This window comes from Anguilla anguilla, chromosome 8 (assembly GCF_013347855.1).
Source record: "Anguilla anguilla isolate fAngAng1 chromosome 8, fAngAng1.pri, whole genome shotgun sequence".
NCBI classification, from domain to species: Eukaryota; Metazoa; Chordata; class Actinopteri; order Anguilliformes; family Anguillidae; genus Anguilla; species Anguilla anguilla.
The window spans coordinates 16,251,949-16,269,505 of record NC_049208.1 but is presented as its reverse complement, the minus strand read 5'-3'; the positions used below and the strand labels follow the sequence as shown (position 1 = coordinate 16,269,505).

The window sequence follows — 17,557 nt, the reverse complement described above, 5'->3', positions numbered from 1 at the left end:
GTGTGTCAGTTACTCAGCTCTTCCTCTCTGTATCTGTAGTTGTGTGTGTGTGTCAGTTATTCAGCTTTTCCTCTCTGTGACTGTAGTTGTGTGTGTCGGTTACTCAGCTCTTCCTCTCTGTGTCTGTAGTTTTGTGTGTGTGTGTCAGTTACTCAGCTCTTCCTCTCTGTGACTGTAGTTGTGTGTGTCGGTTACTCAGCTCTTCCTCTCTGTGTCTGTAGTTTTGTGTGTGTGTGTCAGTTACTCAGCTCTTCCTCTCTGTGACTGTAGTTGTGTGTGTCGGTGACTCAGCTCTTCCTCTCTGTGTCTGTAGTTGTGTGTGTGCTTTGGCTCATGTGCACAGCCTGTGAGCTGCTCTCAGGGGATCGATAGCTCTGCTAGTATAAATAAACGGGTAGTGAAGCCAGGGGCACGCCGTGTCAGTGCTGCCCATTTGGCCGTTTATCTCACATTGGCACACAACTGTCTCTGCAACTGAAGGGGTCTGCTGTTTTATTCAGCCAATTTTTACACTCATCCTTCTGAAGCTCATCTGCCTAATACTGCACCTGCTACATACAAACCCTGTGTCATCAGCCAGGCTGATGAGTCGTTTCCAAATAAAGTTCCACCGGACACAGGGCTACTCCACCCCCACAGCTCTTGCCATTGTAATGCGATGGTGTTGTAATGAGGCAGCATCATTCCAGTAGTGGAGCTGTACGTGTGGCGGTTGTTTAGCATAATGGGTAGGGAACTGGTTAACCCAAAGGTTTCGGGTTTCGATTCCCAGGTAGGACACTGCTGTTGTACCTTCGCTTCAGTGTATATCCGGCTGTATAAACGGGTACCGTGTAAAAATGCTAAAGGTTGTGTGAGTCGCCCTGGATGAAGGCCGGTAATGTGCATGCCACACGGCAGGAAGTCTCTTCCTGAGGGGACCTCCGAGCTCCTGTTCATTCCTGGCAGTCGCTCGGGCCGCAGAGGGCCAGTGGGCCACCCCGCCCTTTATTGGAGGGGCGCGGGGGCGGAGCGCTGTGGCTGAAAAGCGCACGCTTCTTTCTCTGGCTGGTCCACCGGCGGTTCTCCAGGTGCGTGCTGCGGTCGTGCCAAGCGGGCCCGAGCGAGGGTGCCGACGGCGCCGGGGGAGTTTCCCAAACCGCTAGCTGGCTAGCGCGCTGGCGGAACGCGGGAAGCCCTCGCTCTCTCTCTCTCTCTCTCTCTCTCTCTCTCGCTCTCTCTCTCTCTCCGCAGCGGCCAGAGGTCGCCCCCGCGGAGGGGAAGGAGGGAGCAGTTTGGAATGTGAACCCAGGGCTGGAGGAGAGGAAAGAGGGCAGACTAGTGCTGAACACCTCAGACATTTAACACCAGAGGGGCCGTCACAGAACTGGTTTCAGGCCCTTTGTTCTGCCATTTGTGTGTGTGTGTGTGTGTGTGTGTGTGTGTATGCATTCTGAGAAAGAAAAGGGCAAGAGAAAAAGAAAAATGAGAGTGGGCTGAACGTAAAAGTGAAGATGGAGTGTTGCAGAGAGAGAGAGAGACAGAGGGAGAGACAGCGAGAGACAGAGAGAGAGAGAGACGATGGAATAAAGGAGGTGCATTCCTGGGGCCGGTGCAGCTTGAATGCCGAACAGGAATCACATGTGTTCCTCAATCGAAAATAGCCAGGAGACTGGGGGGGGGGGGGGGTACTGGGTGCCATCCTTACACACGGAGCCACTGGCCCCATCACCACTGTTACTCTCTTTGTCTGTCCTGATTACTTTTACAAGGATGTGTGAGATTTTCAGGGCTGGGGGTTTGGTGTATGTGTGGTGAGGAGGCGGGGGGGGGGGAGTGAAGGAGGGGAACAGATGCTGGAACAGCAGCCGCAGCTGCCCTGCTCTCCTCCTCCCGTCCGTGGAAGTGAACGGGGGGGTTGGGGGGTCAGCCCCAAACAAGTGTGGCAGTCTTCTCTAACAGGCCTCCTGTTCTGAACTATCACTGAGACATTACACCCTGCTGGAAGCTGTCTCAGACTGTCTCTCTCTGTCTCTATCCCTCTCTCTGTCCACCTCTCTCACTGTTTCTCTGTCTCTATCCCTCTCTCTGTCCACCTCTTTCACTGTTTCTCTCTGTCTATCCCTCTCTCTGTTCATCTCTCTCTGACTGTCTCTCTCTGTCCATCTCTCTCTCTCTGTCTCTATCCCTCTCTCTGTCCATCTCTCGCTGTCTCTGTCTGTCTTATACTCTCTTCCTCTCTCCCCCACTCTACCTAATTTTCTGTTTCTTGCTCTGTGTCTCTCCCTGTCTCTCCCTGGTCTCTCACTCTCTTCCTTGTTCTCTCTCTCACTCTGTCTCTCCCTCCCTCTCTCTCTCTATCCCTCTCTGTCTATCCCCCTCGCTGGTGATATTATTTTCTCCATCTGTTATGATCAGTTTTAGCACTTAATTAATTGCTGCCCCAGAACCCGGCCCTGCAGCCAGATAGCCAGCTAATACAGAAGATTAAATCCTCTGATAATCTCAGATCTGCAGGGTTGTCCTTTATCTCCATCTTGCTTTGGGGAATTTTGTTTCATCAGCATTAGGATTTACTTTAAAACCCCTAATATACCCACCAGAACAACCCAAATTAATGGATTTTTTTTTTTGTTAAGTCATTTTTACTTTGTCTAGATTGTAGCTCCTTGATTGCGGTTGTATATTGGACATTGGACAAGGCCCCTGACTCTTTTAGGTGGTCCTGATAGGGAAGAAGATGGCCGCACTCACGATTGAACATTAACTAGTGAGCGAGCGGCAGCAGTGATAGACAGCTGTGGGGTGGGCTGGGGGGGGAGGCGGTTTGGGGGGAGACGGATGGGGAGGGGTTGGGGGGTAATATGAACACTCTGGGGTGACGTGTGGCAAGCACAATGCAGAGAAATCCATCTCTGCCCCTGGGGTAAATATCTGACACTGTGCACCTGCTTTGAGAATGTGTGTCCAGGTGGATGTGAGCGGGTTTGTTCTGTTCATAGTGTACCCTTTTGCCAACGGTGTGAAAACGCACTGTGGACACCACCTGCAGCCCACCCCCCAATGCCCTTACACACATACACACACACACTCACACACACACCTACACACCTACACACGTGCACACGCACACACATATGCACACCTACACCCACACATGCGCACACACACACACACACACACACACACTTACGCACACCTACACACACACACATGCACGCACATGCACACCTACACACATACGCACACGCACGCGCGGCTCTACTCCTGCAGTCGCCCCCTCTTCAGGTCATATCTCAGGGAGCACATGGCGACTGGGAGCCTGCTGCTACCCTGCCCTGCTGCTCTCAGCCACTTCCTGTTCTTGCGCTCCACCCCCTCCCTGTGGCCATGCCCATCAGGCATTTAAGCCCTCCTGTGTTTCCCTCTGCCTGAGTAATATTCCAAAGGTGTGCATGTCTCTGCCCCTCATCTCTCTCTGCCCATTCTCTTCACCTCCTTTTCAGGTCTCATTCACATAGTACTGCCTAAGCTGTCAGAGCTGCGTAATACTTTTCTCTCACCCTCTCCTTTCTTCCATATTTATCTTTGTTTCTCTTTCTCTTCCTCCTTCCCTCCCACAGCCAGTCCATCTCCTCTTAGGTTGGGCTTCAGTGCACAGTAGAAATACCCACCAGCTCTCCCCCCCCCCCCCCCCCCACCCACACACACACACACACACAGACACAGTCATTGGAAAAAGAGGCCTTGTCTGATGTCTCCTGTCTTTGACTGTTGTGGACTACACTGAGGGAGAAGCAGTTGCTCTCTCTTTGTCACTTGTGAGAGCTCTAAAGACCGAACTGGACTTTGAAAGAACAGCGGACTGATTGTTTGAGGCGGCTCAGCGGATTCAGAGCTTCCTGCTTCAGCTCCTGTGACGCGCGCTTTTCTCCTTTGCTTAGGCTGGCAGAAAATAAAGACGTAGTTTTACTGGGACAGACGCCATTACCATTGATTCATTCCTTGCGTTTGTTCTTGTTGCCGCCCTTTTGACGGTTACTGTTTTCATTCTGGCATTGTAAGTGTTTGCACTGTTCATGGATGTAGCTTGGTGAGGCGCTGGAAGACCGTGGACTGGAGCGTGAGCGATTGAGCGATCGAGGGCAGTGGTTGGCATTTGTGTGCGGAGAAGCGGCTGACTGCTTCTGTATCTGTGCTGCCTTCACTTCTCTGCACCTCCCCCTCATAAGGAGGAAGTGGAATGGACCGGAGAGGAGTTTCCTGTGGGCTATGCAAGGGAAGCAGCAATTAGCCGGGGGGGGGGGAGACTGTTTGACTGCATCTCTCTGGTGCTCAGTACTGTTCTCTTGTCACTCTCCTCCCTACTTGGGCATCAGAGGGATTCTAGTGCAGTGCATCTCCAAATGTCCTTACTGAACAGAAACATGCTGCCATTGTGCAACGTCAGTAGATAAAGGGCTGCTAGGAGTCAACCATACGACCACGGCAGGCCTACTCCCATCCCCCTCCCCCCATCCTGTCTTCTTCTGAGCACCCCTCCCGATCAGACAGACCCTGTGCTGCTCAGCAGAGATTAACTGGGCGTGTGCAGTGAGGACCAGAATGCGGAGGGAGGAGGGGGGAGGGGGGACTGAGGGACATCCTGGGGTTAGCGTTCAGGGGAAAAAGGCCCATTCTGGCTGTGGAATTTTACGCAGGATAAACACGCTTCCCACTCCCTGCCACGGCCTGGGCTCCAGGTGGAAAACCCGTAACACGCCTGGGATCGGGGAACATTCTGTCAGCCAGGGTCACGTTGCCATGGTCACCTCTGGGTCTCCACAGGTGCGGCCGGACCTGTGACTAATTTGGGTCAGCGGAAACTCAGAGATTCTGATGGTGACGCTTGTGCAGTGGGAGAAAAATGGGGTGTGGCCTGGGTGGAGCCTCTCAGCCTGATTTCCCACACACGGACCCATCGACACAGTTTTTATTCATACTGTACCATTGAAAGGCAGCCCAAGCGGTGTCATTTTACTTTGAATTCAAGAGCAGCATTGTTGCATTGTGGGTAACTGCAGAAGGCCTGATTCCATAATAAAGGAACTGGTGGGTGAATGAGGATGAGGGCACCAGCTGTGGACTCAGGGCTGGTCCTTGGGAGGACAGATGGAGATTACCTTGTGTCTGGCTGTGATGCATTCTGGGTAATCTCCCTGCAGTCCACCTGGATGCTGTGTAGTAGGGCCTCTGAAGGACGCTATCACCTACAGCCAATAGGAGCACAGCTCTACAGCACAAGCTAACAGTGCCAACCAGTAATCGCATACTTATTGTTGATTACTTTTAGAATACAAAAAAATATATCATAAAATCCCTAACAGACATATTTAATCTCTGACAGACATTTAAGTCATATCTGTTTTACGATATGTGTAAGAGCAGCAGCATTTGGACCTGTGACCATGTATTAGAAAGTGGCTAAGGGGTCATGTGCTCACAGATGGACAGACAGACAGACAGGCAGAGCGCTATCTTCCAAGCTGTGTATGAGATGCATTTTGGATATAATATCATGAGAGGAGCCAGCCCTTTGTCACAAGACAATTGTGTGATGTGTTACCACAACCAGTCAGTCAGCATCCACTGCCTCTCAAGACTGCAACTACAGCAGATCTCCTTCCTACTTACAGAGTAATCGTATCCTGTGTTCTTCACTGCGTGTACTGTACAAGGCCATGTTTTTTAATTCCTTTTGATCCTTCATAGTTTTTAAACTTTAATAGTGCAGCTGATGGAAATCCGATCCCCAGTTCAACAAACTTTATTTTTTATGATTTCAGTGAGGCTTGTGCTCCCCGAATGTTTAAGTCAGTGAACTGGTGTTGATTTTGGCCCTTTCTAATTTGACCTCAGGCAGTGTACTTCCTTGCTTGGTTCTGTTTTGTTAAGCTTCTGCCATCCAGTCAGATTCCGTGTGACGTGTCGGAGCTGTTGAAATGTCAGAGTTCTTCATTTTCTGAATTCTTGTAAGTTTTAGGTAACCTCAAGCATTCAAACAGGTGAAAGCCCATCTGCATGACTTGTTGTTTATCTTTGTTGACACACAACGTCTTGCTGCGAGTGAACTTTCCTATACAGAGTCGGAGTTAAACATTTTTTTAAAAATCAGTCTTAACTATATCACTGTAAGTGTACAATTTCCTGGGCAAAGCTTCCCCTGTGAGGTTGCTTGGTAATAGGTTTCCCCTGTACATTTGCTTCCCTATTGCTTTTGCTACTGGTTGGTCACCCTACAGTGGTACTGGTAGAATTTCCATCTGGGTCTTTTTTTCCCCCTTTGACAACTTCCGGTCTGTCTTCAACCGGAGGTGAGTATTTATGCATTTAACAAATGTCAAACCAAATCCCATCTGGGTAGATAAGTGGAGGGCTCTCTTTTTTTAAAAAGAAACCCCAACATCAAGGATTTGAGATCATAAAAACATTCTCACAGGAACTCCTCTACTGTCCTTCTCTGTCTGATCTTGATGCTTTAGTTGCCATGTTTATGTATTGTGTGGAAGTTCCCACTGCTTTGCTTGGCTGCGCTGATTGGACATATTTGTCTTGCCATGAGGATGTTGCTCCGTACAGAACCCTTGATGACTGTTTATTTTCCATGTGGACTAAATAGTATGTACTTTGTTCATCTACAAACAGTTTGTATTAAGGGTACAGGAGAAATGCTTGAATGGAGATTTGAACACATGCACTTCTGGGGTATGTGCCCAGTTCCACAATGATGCTTCACCAAGATAGGCCCCCTTTGTTGTGGTTTTGTGGACGTGTTACTCTGTGATCAGCCCACTGGGGTTTTCTGTGTGACAGACCCAGTCCTTGTGATTGCTGGGCTGTTGGTCTCTGAGAGCCGTTTGATGTGGCTCTCTGGGGCTTCTGCTCTGACCCGAGACGCTCCTGACCTGCGTTTTCTCTCCCTGTCCTTTGCGCAGTAATGGAAGGCGCCACTGAAGACAAGGGACTGGGGGAAGGGGTCAGCGGGGCTCTGAGCACGGCCACGGAACGTTCCGGAGAGAAGGAGAACCTCACTTCTGCACAGACACACAAGGAGCACGCCGGTGAGAAGACCGAGACGGCACCCGCCCTTTTATTTTTCCCTCCCGTTTCTTTCAGACAGATGTGTCATTGTCTTCCCCATGAGCTACATGTGGTCCCTCTCCATCTAAACTACATACATACAAGGAAGCCTCAGGGTGTTTATATTGCTCATTCATTAAGGAACAACTAAGAAAAGCTGCATTTTAGTAAACCGTGTTTCTCCACACTGCCCCCTACTGGCCTGGCGTCCTGCCTGCTGGGCAGCTGTGTGGACGTGTGTGGGTCCTGAGCTCTGGGTAATGGAGACGTCTGTGGTTTGACAGAAAAGAGCAGCGAGGCAGAGGAGGACGAAGCTGGCGAGGCAGACGGAGGGGACGGGGTGGACCTGTCCTCCATCAACGCCATGATGTCCACTGTGATGAGCGCGGGTCAGCTCAACGGGGGCAGAGACTCCGCCTCCACCAGCCCCGCCAAGACGCCCACCAAGTCGCCGTCCGTGAACCGCGCAGGGAGGAAGAGCCAGGTATAAATGCACATGCAGACAGGCACACGCACGCACCCATACCCACACACAAGTCACTGAACAACTCTGACACTGATTGGTGGAAACGTCCCGGTAATTTCCAGGGATACTTGTATATGGAACTGTAGTGAGAGAATTTCTACAGATCGCTGTTGTTGTGGCATTCTAATTGTTGTTACCAGCCTACTCTGTGATTGGTGGGTTTCTGTAGGTTTTCTGTGTCGTTATCCCTGACAAAGACCGCAGAAGACATTGCTGCATATTATACTGAGTGCTTGTCAAAGTGATCAGTGATCACGTGTTCAGGGTCTTTGGTGATCAGTGTTCATGAAACATGGAAAATTGCCTGTTCTACAGCACACGCTTATTTCACTGTACCCAGACTTAAGGAGAAAACATTGGGTACGAGGTTAGGAAAGGTGAACTTGTGTCTAGGTCTTGCTCGCTGGTAAGTGTTTAGGTTTAGAAATTCCACTGGGGGGATTCGTTTAACAGACAGACTCATGGGAAGAAGATGTAGGTGAACAGGGGGTCAGATGAGTGTCCAGCGGGACACAAGCTGAGAAACGTATCGCGACAAATGGCCCTGGGAGTCCTTCAATCGCCCCTTTGTCTGCGGAGATGCGCATCCCATGCCTCCGATTAAAGCGTGGGATTCGCACTGAAATGCCCCTCTGTCCAGTAATAAACAGGTGTCACAGTCTCCACCCCCCTGCTCGCTTCTTGGGGCCTGTAGCCCCTCCCCCAGTCGTGCTCTGGCCCCTCCCCCATTCATTCAACACCATCAGGAAAGTTTTGTCTCTGGACAAAATGTCTGCTCTGCTCTAGAATTACGTATGACTGCCAGCAGGACTCGAGGCTCGCTCAACTGAGCTGGAGCAGGATGCTTGAACTTTATTTCATATCAGAGACCGTATCTCTTTAAAGTTCTCTAATTTTGTCTTGATAAGTTAGCATGGACCCACGTTGCCCAGAACTCTAGCTCTTGTTTAGAAAACCTTTTAGATGTGCCTCTTTCTCCCTGACATTGTGTTCACTGGTTTCCATGTCTTGGTCTTGTCCTTTTGTACCATCGCTAACTGCGCTTGTTAACTATTTGGTTGCGCGGCTTCTCGATTTCCATCAATAATTTTGGGAATCTATCATTATTATGGCACAGATGGCGTTTGCAGTTATTGAGCAATAAGCCGCATGGGCTGCTCTTAGCATTCTTTCTTTGACGGATCTACCCCTCAGATATCTCACTTTCCCTGGTGAGATTCCCGATTGAGTAACAAAAGCAGTAAATAAAATTTGCAATATTATTCAGTAGAATTTGGGGGTTTGTTAGCCTACAGGGGAGAGCTGTGGTTTCACAAAGTTCAGAAGAGGAAATGTCAAGGGAACCTGGTCTGGCCAACCGCTCTCTTGCTGGCTCAAGGTAAAGGAAGCAAAACTGTATCTGTTTCCAGGGCAACTGCGGAATTCAGCCAATGTTTTGTTTAGCCAGTTGGCCCACTGCTTAGCAGTGCATCATATTATATGAGAGAGGGAGGGAGGGAGGGGGGGGGGGTGAGGGTGAGGGTGGGGGAGAGAGAAAGAGGCAGAGAGGGAGTGAAGGAGATAGGGAGGGAGAGAGACACACACACAGGTGGAGTGAAAGAGGGGGAGAAAGAAAGAGGGAGTGAGTGTACTAGCTCCGAGTAGCTTGTGTGTATGTAAGAGTCCACTGCATGTTCTGGTATGCTGCTGAGTGGAGTTAATGTTCAGCCCCAGTGTCAACATCAGCAGGAGTCTGAGCACTGTGGTTGCACTGGTTCACTGCTCTCTGTGGAACACACGTACCGGTATGCACCAACATACACTTACACATACTGATGATCATTTATTAAATGGGAAATGTCTGCCACTTGTTCTTAATATGTCTTTTCCTTGTCTTGTTAAGTAGATGCTTTAGTGTACCTTACCTACCTAAAAAAAACATTGTGTTGGAGATTTGAGTAACTTTCAGAGTGACAAAAATACTCTGATTACTTTATGAGAACACATGGTGAGAGTAATCACAGGTGCAGCTAATGATTATCAAGCTCTGAGAACAACTAGATCGAAACTTTCCACGGGAACTTTATCCTTCATTTAAAGATGACTTCTACACCACGCAGGACATTTTCATTACAGACTTCACCTTTCTCTGTAACCCAGAGCTACAGTTCAAGTCCAGTGCAATGTCTGCTGGTGTAAACTTTAACATTTTTCCACTGTCTCACTAGAGTGGTTCTTATCTGTCCTCCCAGGTCTGCCGTTGGCACCTTGTAGATCAGTGCAAGCGGCTTGATTGGAGTGAAGCCCACTGTATTTTCAGGAATGACAGCAGGCGACATTGATGATTGAATCCAACACCAACCCTTAAGACAAAAGCAAATTGCAATCAAGCTCTTAAAATGAAACCAGGAAAAGGCAAAGATTGTAAGAGATGTCTAGTGCATTGCCTTAATGTCTCTCCTTACTAAAGAGCTTCATTGCAGCCCTACAACCATCTCACCATCCCATTCAGTCTAAAATGCTGTTGCATTTATGTTCTAAGCCAGATTTCCAACTGAGCCCTTCCCATCTATTTACATTGGAGCACATGCAGTACACATCTACATTAGATCTGTAATGGATATGCAAGCAGAAATACCTTATTAATTCACGTGTGTGTGCGTGTGTGTGTGCGTGCGTACCTGCGTACAGTTTAGTTTTTGCACAAATGATGCATGTGTATATGAATGTCTCTTACAAGTGCTGCTTCTGTTTTTAGCATAAGCATTTCAACACTTCATCTTCAAGAAAACCTTTGCTCCATGATTTGGAGTTTGCTTCAGAATGAAAATAAGTGGTGCTTGCCTAGTTGCCCTCAGGGCTGGGAGGCGACTTCCAGGATAAAGACGCTCGCGTTGAAGTGTTGAGGGTTGGCGAATGGTGTAAATGGCATTTGAAGCCAGCGCGGAAGGTTGTGGGTGCAGTTTGGGTGATGTGTTTGTGTGTGATTCCCCAGGCTGCACAGATGACTCCAAACTGTGGCTCATCACAGGTGTGTGAAAAAGGGTTTTTTTTATCCCCCCCCCCCCTTTAAAAAACTTTTATATGTGCCATTATCTGTATTGTCTATTTTACCTGCTATGGACCTCTTTTTAAGATGAGTCTTGAATAAAGTTGAAATGGAAAAAAAAAAAAAACGAATGTGGCTCTCTCCCCGTGTCACGCGCACGCAGAGACCCGCGGGACGCGCCGAGCGTCTCTGATGCTGTCACTGAAGCCCTCGCTCTGTTTCAGGAGCCCCGAGACGACCGCTCCTTCATCTGCCCCCTGTGTGACAAGAACTGCGGCACTCAGCATCAGCTCACTATGCACATCCGACAGGTACGACACACGCGCGCGTGCACGCGCACGCCCAACGTGGTTATACATTTCTCTGAATGGGTAACAAGCTTAACCAATGATTTTCAGCCTCAGAAACACTCCTCCATCCCATGTTATATATTTGTCATATCCATGTTACAGATTTATTTTTTATGTCACAGGCTTACTGTCCTCCTTAACAAAACTGTAAGCTAGGTTAGGGAATTGTGAGTGTAGCAGAAACATGGACGCTTTCTTACAAACCAGTCTAGTGGACTAAGGTGTGAGTCGCAGACCCTGCTTGCCAGTGCTCCAGAAATAAAAGGCATTAATATTATTGGCAGAATTGAGCTTTTATGGCCTGGTGTTGCATCTCTGCAGCCCTACTGAAACTGTGAACTCCTGCTACTCATGTAGATGTAGACGTGCAAAACTTTGCTGTGCGTGCGTTCTCTTTCCTGGAGGTGTGTCTGTACACCATGCATAACATTTTGACTGACTTACCATTCCTCTGGTTGTGCTATACCGTAAAACCATAGCAATTTGGGTGAATGTAGCATATTTAAATCAACCATACAAGGGGCCTTTGAGCAGTCGAGTGTCGGGTATGTCCAGCTAAAAACTTTCCAGGGGGCTATTCTTTGAATACGTTTGAAAGCCTTCTAGAAAAATGTATTTCAAAGTCAAATTAGGTCGTTATACATGCACGGTTAAAACTGTAAGATAAAACCAGTGACTGTTTTTCAGAGAACAGACATTTCTGCCTTTTTATGGAATGCTGTCACGTATTGCATAGAGAGCTAGTGTTGAATCAGCCAATCTGAACTGCTTGATTAATACACGTTCTGGCCTTTTTGAATCTGCTGATTTTGCTCTACTACTGGTGCATGTACCTGAGAGAACAGTTACAGGTAAAGGGCACACTGACAGGCATCCTGTAGGTTGTTCTAATGCGTTTCCTTCATATAGAGTACTATGCTCCATCTCATGTAATATGATGACTGTGTTGTGTTCAATTCTGTTCAGTTCAGCTCAGTTTTGTTTAGTGTATTTTAATGGACACACTGTCACAAGGACACTTTCCATAAACAGGAAATGGGAATAATTAGGCCAGACTAAGCCTGAACCTGTTCCGCAGTTAATACCTGTACCCACCCCACCCCCCGCAGCACAACACTGACAGTGGGGGAACGGACCACTGCTGCAGCATCTGTGGAAAGGCCCTGAGCTCAGCCAGCTCCCTGGACCGGCACATGCTGGTGCACAGCGGGGAGAGGCCCTACAAGTGCTCTGTGTGTGGCCAGACCTTCACCACCAACGGCAACATGCACAGGTAGCGCCCCACCCCTCTCCTGTCTCCCTCCCTATGAGCTCACACACAAATAAGACTCCACACCTCCCCTTTCCCCCTCCCTCCTGGTTTACTCACAGGTATGACCCCGCACCTCCCCTTTCCCCCTCCCTCCTGGTTTACTCACGGGTATGACCCTGCACCTCACAACAGCCAGGGCTCGATAAGGTGCCAGCTTCTGAAGAAGAAAAATAAAAACCTGTCTGACCGCCTGCTTTACTGCGCGGTGGGTTCCGGAACGTTTTTCTGAAATGGCGGGAGCGGGGGCTCTGATAAATGGCCGGCCCCCTGTGCAGCCCTTTTGTCGGACATCGACCGGCGCGCATGCTGAAAGTTAGACCGGGCAGCGCAGTTGAGTAAATTCGGGTTTTCCTGTTTTGGTGGCTTGTTCCCAGCGGGTCATGTGTTCTGAACATGCATGAACTTACACTGGAGGAAAGTGTCTCTCTCACTCACTACCTCCAGTCATCCTATACAGGCCAAACGAGTATCACCTTTTTGATGCAAATGAGCCATAAATCTCTGGATGAATTTCTTCTCCCGGACTGTTTTTGTGCAGTACGTGCCCTTTTTAAAGGGTGTGTCTGTGCTCCTAGAAACTTGGAAAGGTGGAAGGATAGATTTCACATAATGAAACTTTCCAAAGATTTGGCCACACCTTATTCACCCAAGTTGATTGAGCCACACATCTGCTCATAACTGAACACATGCTGACACATGCCTCTTGATCACAAATTAGGAATTAAACTAAATAACTAAAGCCCCCACACTTGCCATATTTGGTAAGTTCGGCTCTACAGAATACACCTGTCAATGCCATAACCTAAACTTAAAATACACTGGCGTTGAAGGAATTTCAACTGGCTACAGATTTTATCAACTGAGCTGCATGAGAGGAATTGTTCTTATTTTCATGCCGGAACTTTTATCATTTTTTGAACTTGGAGAGCACAACTCTTGAAAAATGGAATGACATCACAAACTTTTTTGTTTGTACGACACATACAGCAAAACAGTAATTTTAGGAATTCTATCTGTATTTACAAATTGTGACAAGCATGTATGTATTTTAATAATACAATTACTTTATTGTCTTGATAATCTGTGATTTGTAAACGTAACAAATTGCAATAGTGCCATGAGAAAATGACTCCTCAAGGAAACATATTTCCGTAGTTGTCTGAGCAGAGGTTGTGTCAGGTTGTGCTCTAATTTGGACTTGACAGCACACCACTACTGCTGTTAGCAGAACCAATCAGAACACAGAGATCAGTTAAGAAGGGTTCTCAACGGCTGCAAAAAATAAAAACCGTATCAGCATCCATCAGACACACGCACATGCTCCTGTTGGTGGTACTCAATTTGGAATGCCGCATTGTAATTAAAGGCCTATCCCATATTTGTGTTGCTGTTCGCCGGTCCAGAAGGGCACACAAGTACATATTTACAGTCAAATCTGAGAATATGATTGTGTTTTAAATAAAGCCCAATTGTCCATTTGCTAAGCGATTTGGATTGCCTCAAGCTAAAAATTAATTAACTTTTTTTTAACACAAGAGACACAAAAATACTGTTCATGTAATGAATTGCTTATTGTGGAATTTTTTCATTTTATTGTATTGCACTTTGAAATGAAGTTTGAAGTTCTTTGTTCCTTGAAACAAAGTAGCCCTGCCTAAATTTATTATGAAATGCTGAGTCACCACAGCGACCGGCTTTATGATTGACCTGAAGTTAAAAACGGGTTGGTGGCACAGCCGAACTTGCCAGTTCACTGCAACGAACTGGTGTTGAGGACGTGTACGAGACGGTTTGCGTTGACTTTGATTTCATTTTATTAAAGTTTGACGGGGGCGTTTCTTCTGCAGACTGCGGAATTTTAGCACTGAGCTATCGCTTGGTGCATTTGCTGTTGAATTTCAAAGCTACAAGCTGATTTTATGACGTTCACAGTGTAATTATCAAAACGCCTCTGACTGTGACAGGCATTCCTGAGGGCTGTGTCTGTAGTTTGTATCGGCCCCTGGTTCTTACTAAGGAACACAAAGGCCTCGGTCTCAGTTCAGAGCTGATTTTTTTATTGGCTGTGTTTCTTTAGCTTCTCTCCCAGATTGATAACATGTTTGAAAGCAGCTTGATGATTCACTACAAATGTGTGGTGCAGTCAGAGCCCTAATGTAGTTCGAGCGGGAACAAGTCTACGTGTTATAAGATTTACGGACAGTGCTAGGCAATTCACTCCCATCCCTTACGAAACAGGAGAGCATCTGTAGGAGTTGATGGAACTGTGAATATCACCAAATTCTGTATAGCGCCTTTATAACTCTGTGAGGGTGTCGTTTGTAGCTGCGATGTTATTGATGGTACTGTCTTAGTTTGTTGCTAGGATCACAGTGAGAATCAAGGATCCATTCAGGTTTTATTTTGTTTTGTTTTTTTTACGTCGCAGCCATTGTTCATGGTTGCCATAGCGACCACATTAACTGTTGAGTTGATGAAGCAGGTTCGATCTTATGGCAGAATTTGCTGCGAAATAAAGGTGCTTTAGGGGTTTCCTGTCACATTGGTCCATTGAGAATGGACTCTAACAGCATACCAGACCTCTAAGGCTTTATACACGAGCTTAGAGCTAGGATTTGGGAATAAAAGGAAATCCCTCGGTTTTTTTTTTTCGTCTTTTGCAGATGTTTTCGGTTCGTGGCAACAAAAGATTTAGATCGGATTACACATTACAGAGCTACAAGGCGTGTGAGGTCACCGTTCACACAGTGGTTTGTGCTTTCTGAGCAGAGCCTTTGGCTCTTGACTGCTCACAAGTGTTAAACATGAACAGGAGTCAGTGTAACTTTAACTTTTCTGACCGGCCGCATTCCCAGCATGCCTCTGACCTTACTGCAGTGTCATGATGCGCCGACTGAAGCATTCAGAGAATACAGTTCATTTGCAACACATTCTGCCCTGATTTTAAAGTGGAAGGATATCCACAGTGTAAAATTTACAGTGTTAAATCAACTCTAACTGAGTACATGTGGTCTCTGTTGGACTCAGATGTACTTTGTTAGAGTTGAATCGACGCTGGACATTTTATTGTGCAAGTAAGTGCTTATTTTGACTTCTGTTTTTGTCCAGCTTTGGTGAAAGCTTCAGCTGCCTGTATGGTTTTGGGAGAAAGCTTCTATTGTGGGAAAAAGTCTAATCTTGCATGTTTGCACCTAGTCTTAGACTGCCAGATCGCCAGGAGAGTGGGAGAGGAGTGCTCCCCTAAGATAAATGGTGCTGTTGGGCGCATGTGTTACATATATTCGTGTGGGTTTGTGTGTTTGTGTGTGTGTATGTTTTGTATCTGTGTGTGTGTGTGTGTGTGTGTGTGTGTGTGTGTGTGTGTGGGTGGGTGGGTTGTGAAAGGGGCAAACAGAGCTGTCCTTCGTGGAGGCGAGTGGATGTGCCGGTTGTTGATTGGCAGAGAGGAAGAGCAGGAAGTGGGAAGACAGCTTCGGTCTCTTCCCCGTCTGTAATGGTATCTGGGCCCAGCAGGCCGAGCCGATGCTGGAGATAAACAGCCATTTCCTGCCCAGCCGGCCCGGCCCACCTTGTGACTCCGCATCACCCAGGGAGGAAGAGGAAGAGCATGCAGTGAGGAAGGGGGGAGGTGGAGTAGAGGGTTGCTCAGGAGACCTTTTATGTGATGTCTTCTGTAAGTGTGCAGTGGCAGGGTCGGTGTGTGTGTGCGTGCGTGTGTGTGTGTGCTTCTGGCCTGTAGAGCACCTTCCTGCTTCCTGTGTAGTTCAGGCATGCTGACATTCCTGATGGAGGCGGGAAGAGGAGGCAGGGCAGAGGGGGTCGGAGGTGTGTGTGTGTGTGTGTGTGTGTGTGTGTGTATTTATAAAGACGGTTGCATTGTAAGACATTTCGTGGTCCTTCAGCACTATACCTCCTCTGTTATCTTCCAGTTTTAAAAAAACACCCCATACCACAGAGTGGAATTATGCTTTTAATTATTATTTGTATGATAATACTATGTATTATTCTGCAGGTTTTTTAAATGTATTATTTATTATAACTTAATGTTTTACTTTCAGGAATATGTGTGAGATGTCAAGCACATTCATCATTAAGGAGTACTATACTTAACTGGTGTGGAAACAAATTTTGTGCACATGGCCTGGTTTCATTATAAGCAGTTTCCTACTTTCACTGTGAATGGGTGCACAGGTTTTGAACCTGATGGAGACATTGTGAGAGTAAACTGCTCCTGTTACTGGAAATAGGTGGCAATTTTCTTTGCCAGAGCAGTGCATTATGGGGATGTTAATTTTAGTTTTTTATCCCTTTATGTCTTTGTGTATTTTATTAAATGCCTCAAACAGATGAAGTGTCCCTGCGACCAAATGGAGGAAGCTGCCAAAGGTTACATGCTGGTCCTGATATGACAAAGCAAATAATAAGGGCACCAGATCCACAGCACCCTCTGCACTCATGAAGATGTATTGCATTAGAATTTCAGGATCAGTGCAAACTGTAATTGCAAAGCTGTGGAAGAGAGAAACCAGGTTTTCCGGTCCATGTTAGGCCTGGATAGTGGGCCATAAGGCACTGGCAGTTGTCCTGTAGCTCTGCCACCACAAAAAATATTCCTGGCAAAGTAACACACCACGTCTCAAATGATGCTGCATGATTTTGCATAATTTTGTTGGGAAAGTTGTAGAAAGCTCTCTTGTCTAGTGCCTCATGCTCCTATTGGTTATTAGCTTCATAGGAGAAAACCTCACTGGACAGTTTTGAAAGACCCTGTCATTAACACTCCTCTTGCAACACCCCCCTACCCCCCCCCCCCCCAACCCTCCATTAATTTATGGTTAAATAATTGTAAGTTAAAAGGCTGTGTTCATCCAATTGCAGTACGCTGGCATGGCGGCGTATCCTAGGGCAACGGGGGCCTGAGGGACAAGGGAGAGCAGGCCGTGGCCTGTCAGGTCCATACATGGGCGTCCAGCGCTCTGCCCGCTTTTAATAACCATCTAACAGGAGAGTGAAAACCGCGACCCGCAGCTTACCGCTGGCTGGACGGCGCTTCACGCACGTGCACACACGCGTGCACTCGCGCGCTCACACTCTTACGCACGCACCGCCCTGCACACTCTTCTGTCACACGCGCTGTCTGTCTCCCCCTCTCGTAAGCACGGGAGCACGGAGAGGCGTAGAGTCACATGCCTGCTGGAGCCTGAAGGGCAGGTTAGAAGTTTGTTTTGCTGCAGGTGACGGGA

At 47.6% G+C, this 17,557-nt stretch overlaps 1 protein-coding gene across 4 annotated transcripts in view; it reads left to right on the top strand.

Moving 5' to 3' along the window:
- LOC118233845 (ras-responsive element-binding protein 1-like) overlaps nucleotides 1–17,557 on the top strand; it is a 58,274-nt gene that overhangs the window by 26,725 nt on the left and 13,992 nt on the right. For 3 of the 4 annotated variants that reach the window (XM_035429861.1, XM_035429859.1, XM_035429862.1), the window contains exons 2-6: nucleotides 6,954–7,079; nucleotides 7,383–7,582; nucleotides 10,599–10,634; nucleotides 10,877–10,963; nucleotides 12,112–12,275. In XM_035429861.1, the coding sequence (XP_035285752.1) occupies nucleotides 6,954–7,079; nucleotides 7,383–7,582; nucleotides 10,599–10,634; nucleotides 10,877–10,963; nucleotides 12,112–12,275 (613 nt within the window). The remainder of the gene's footprint in view (nucleotides 1–6,953; nucleotides 7,080–7,382; nucleotides 7,583–10,598; nucleotides 10,635–10,876; nucleotides 10,964–12,111; nucleotides 12,276–17,557) is intronic. The other variant, XM_035429860.1, reaches the window with a different exon arrangement.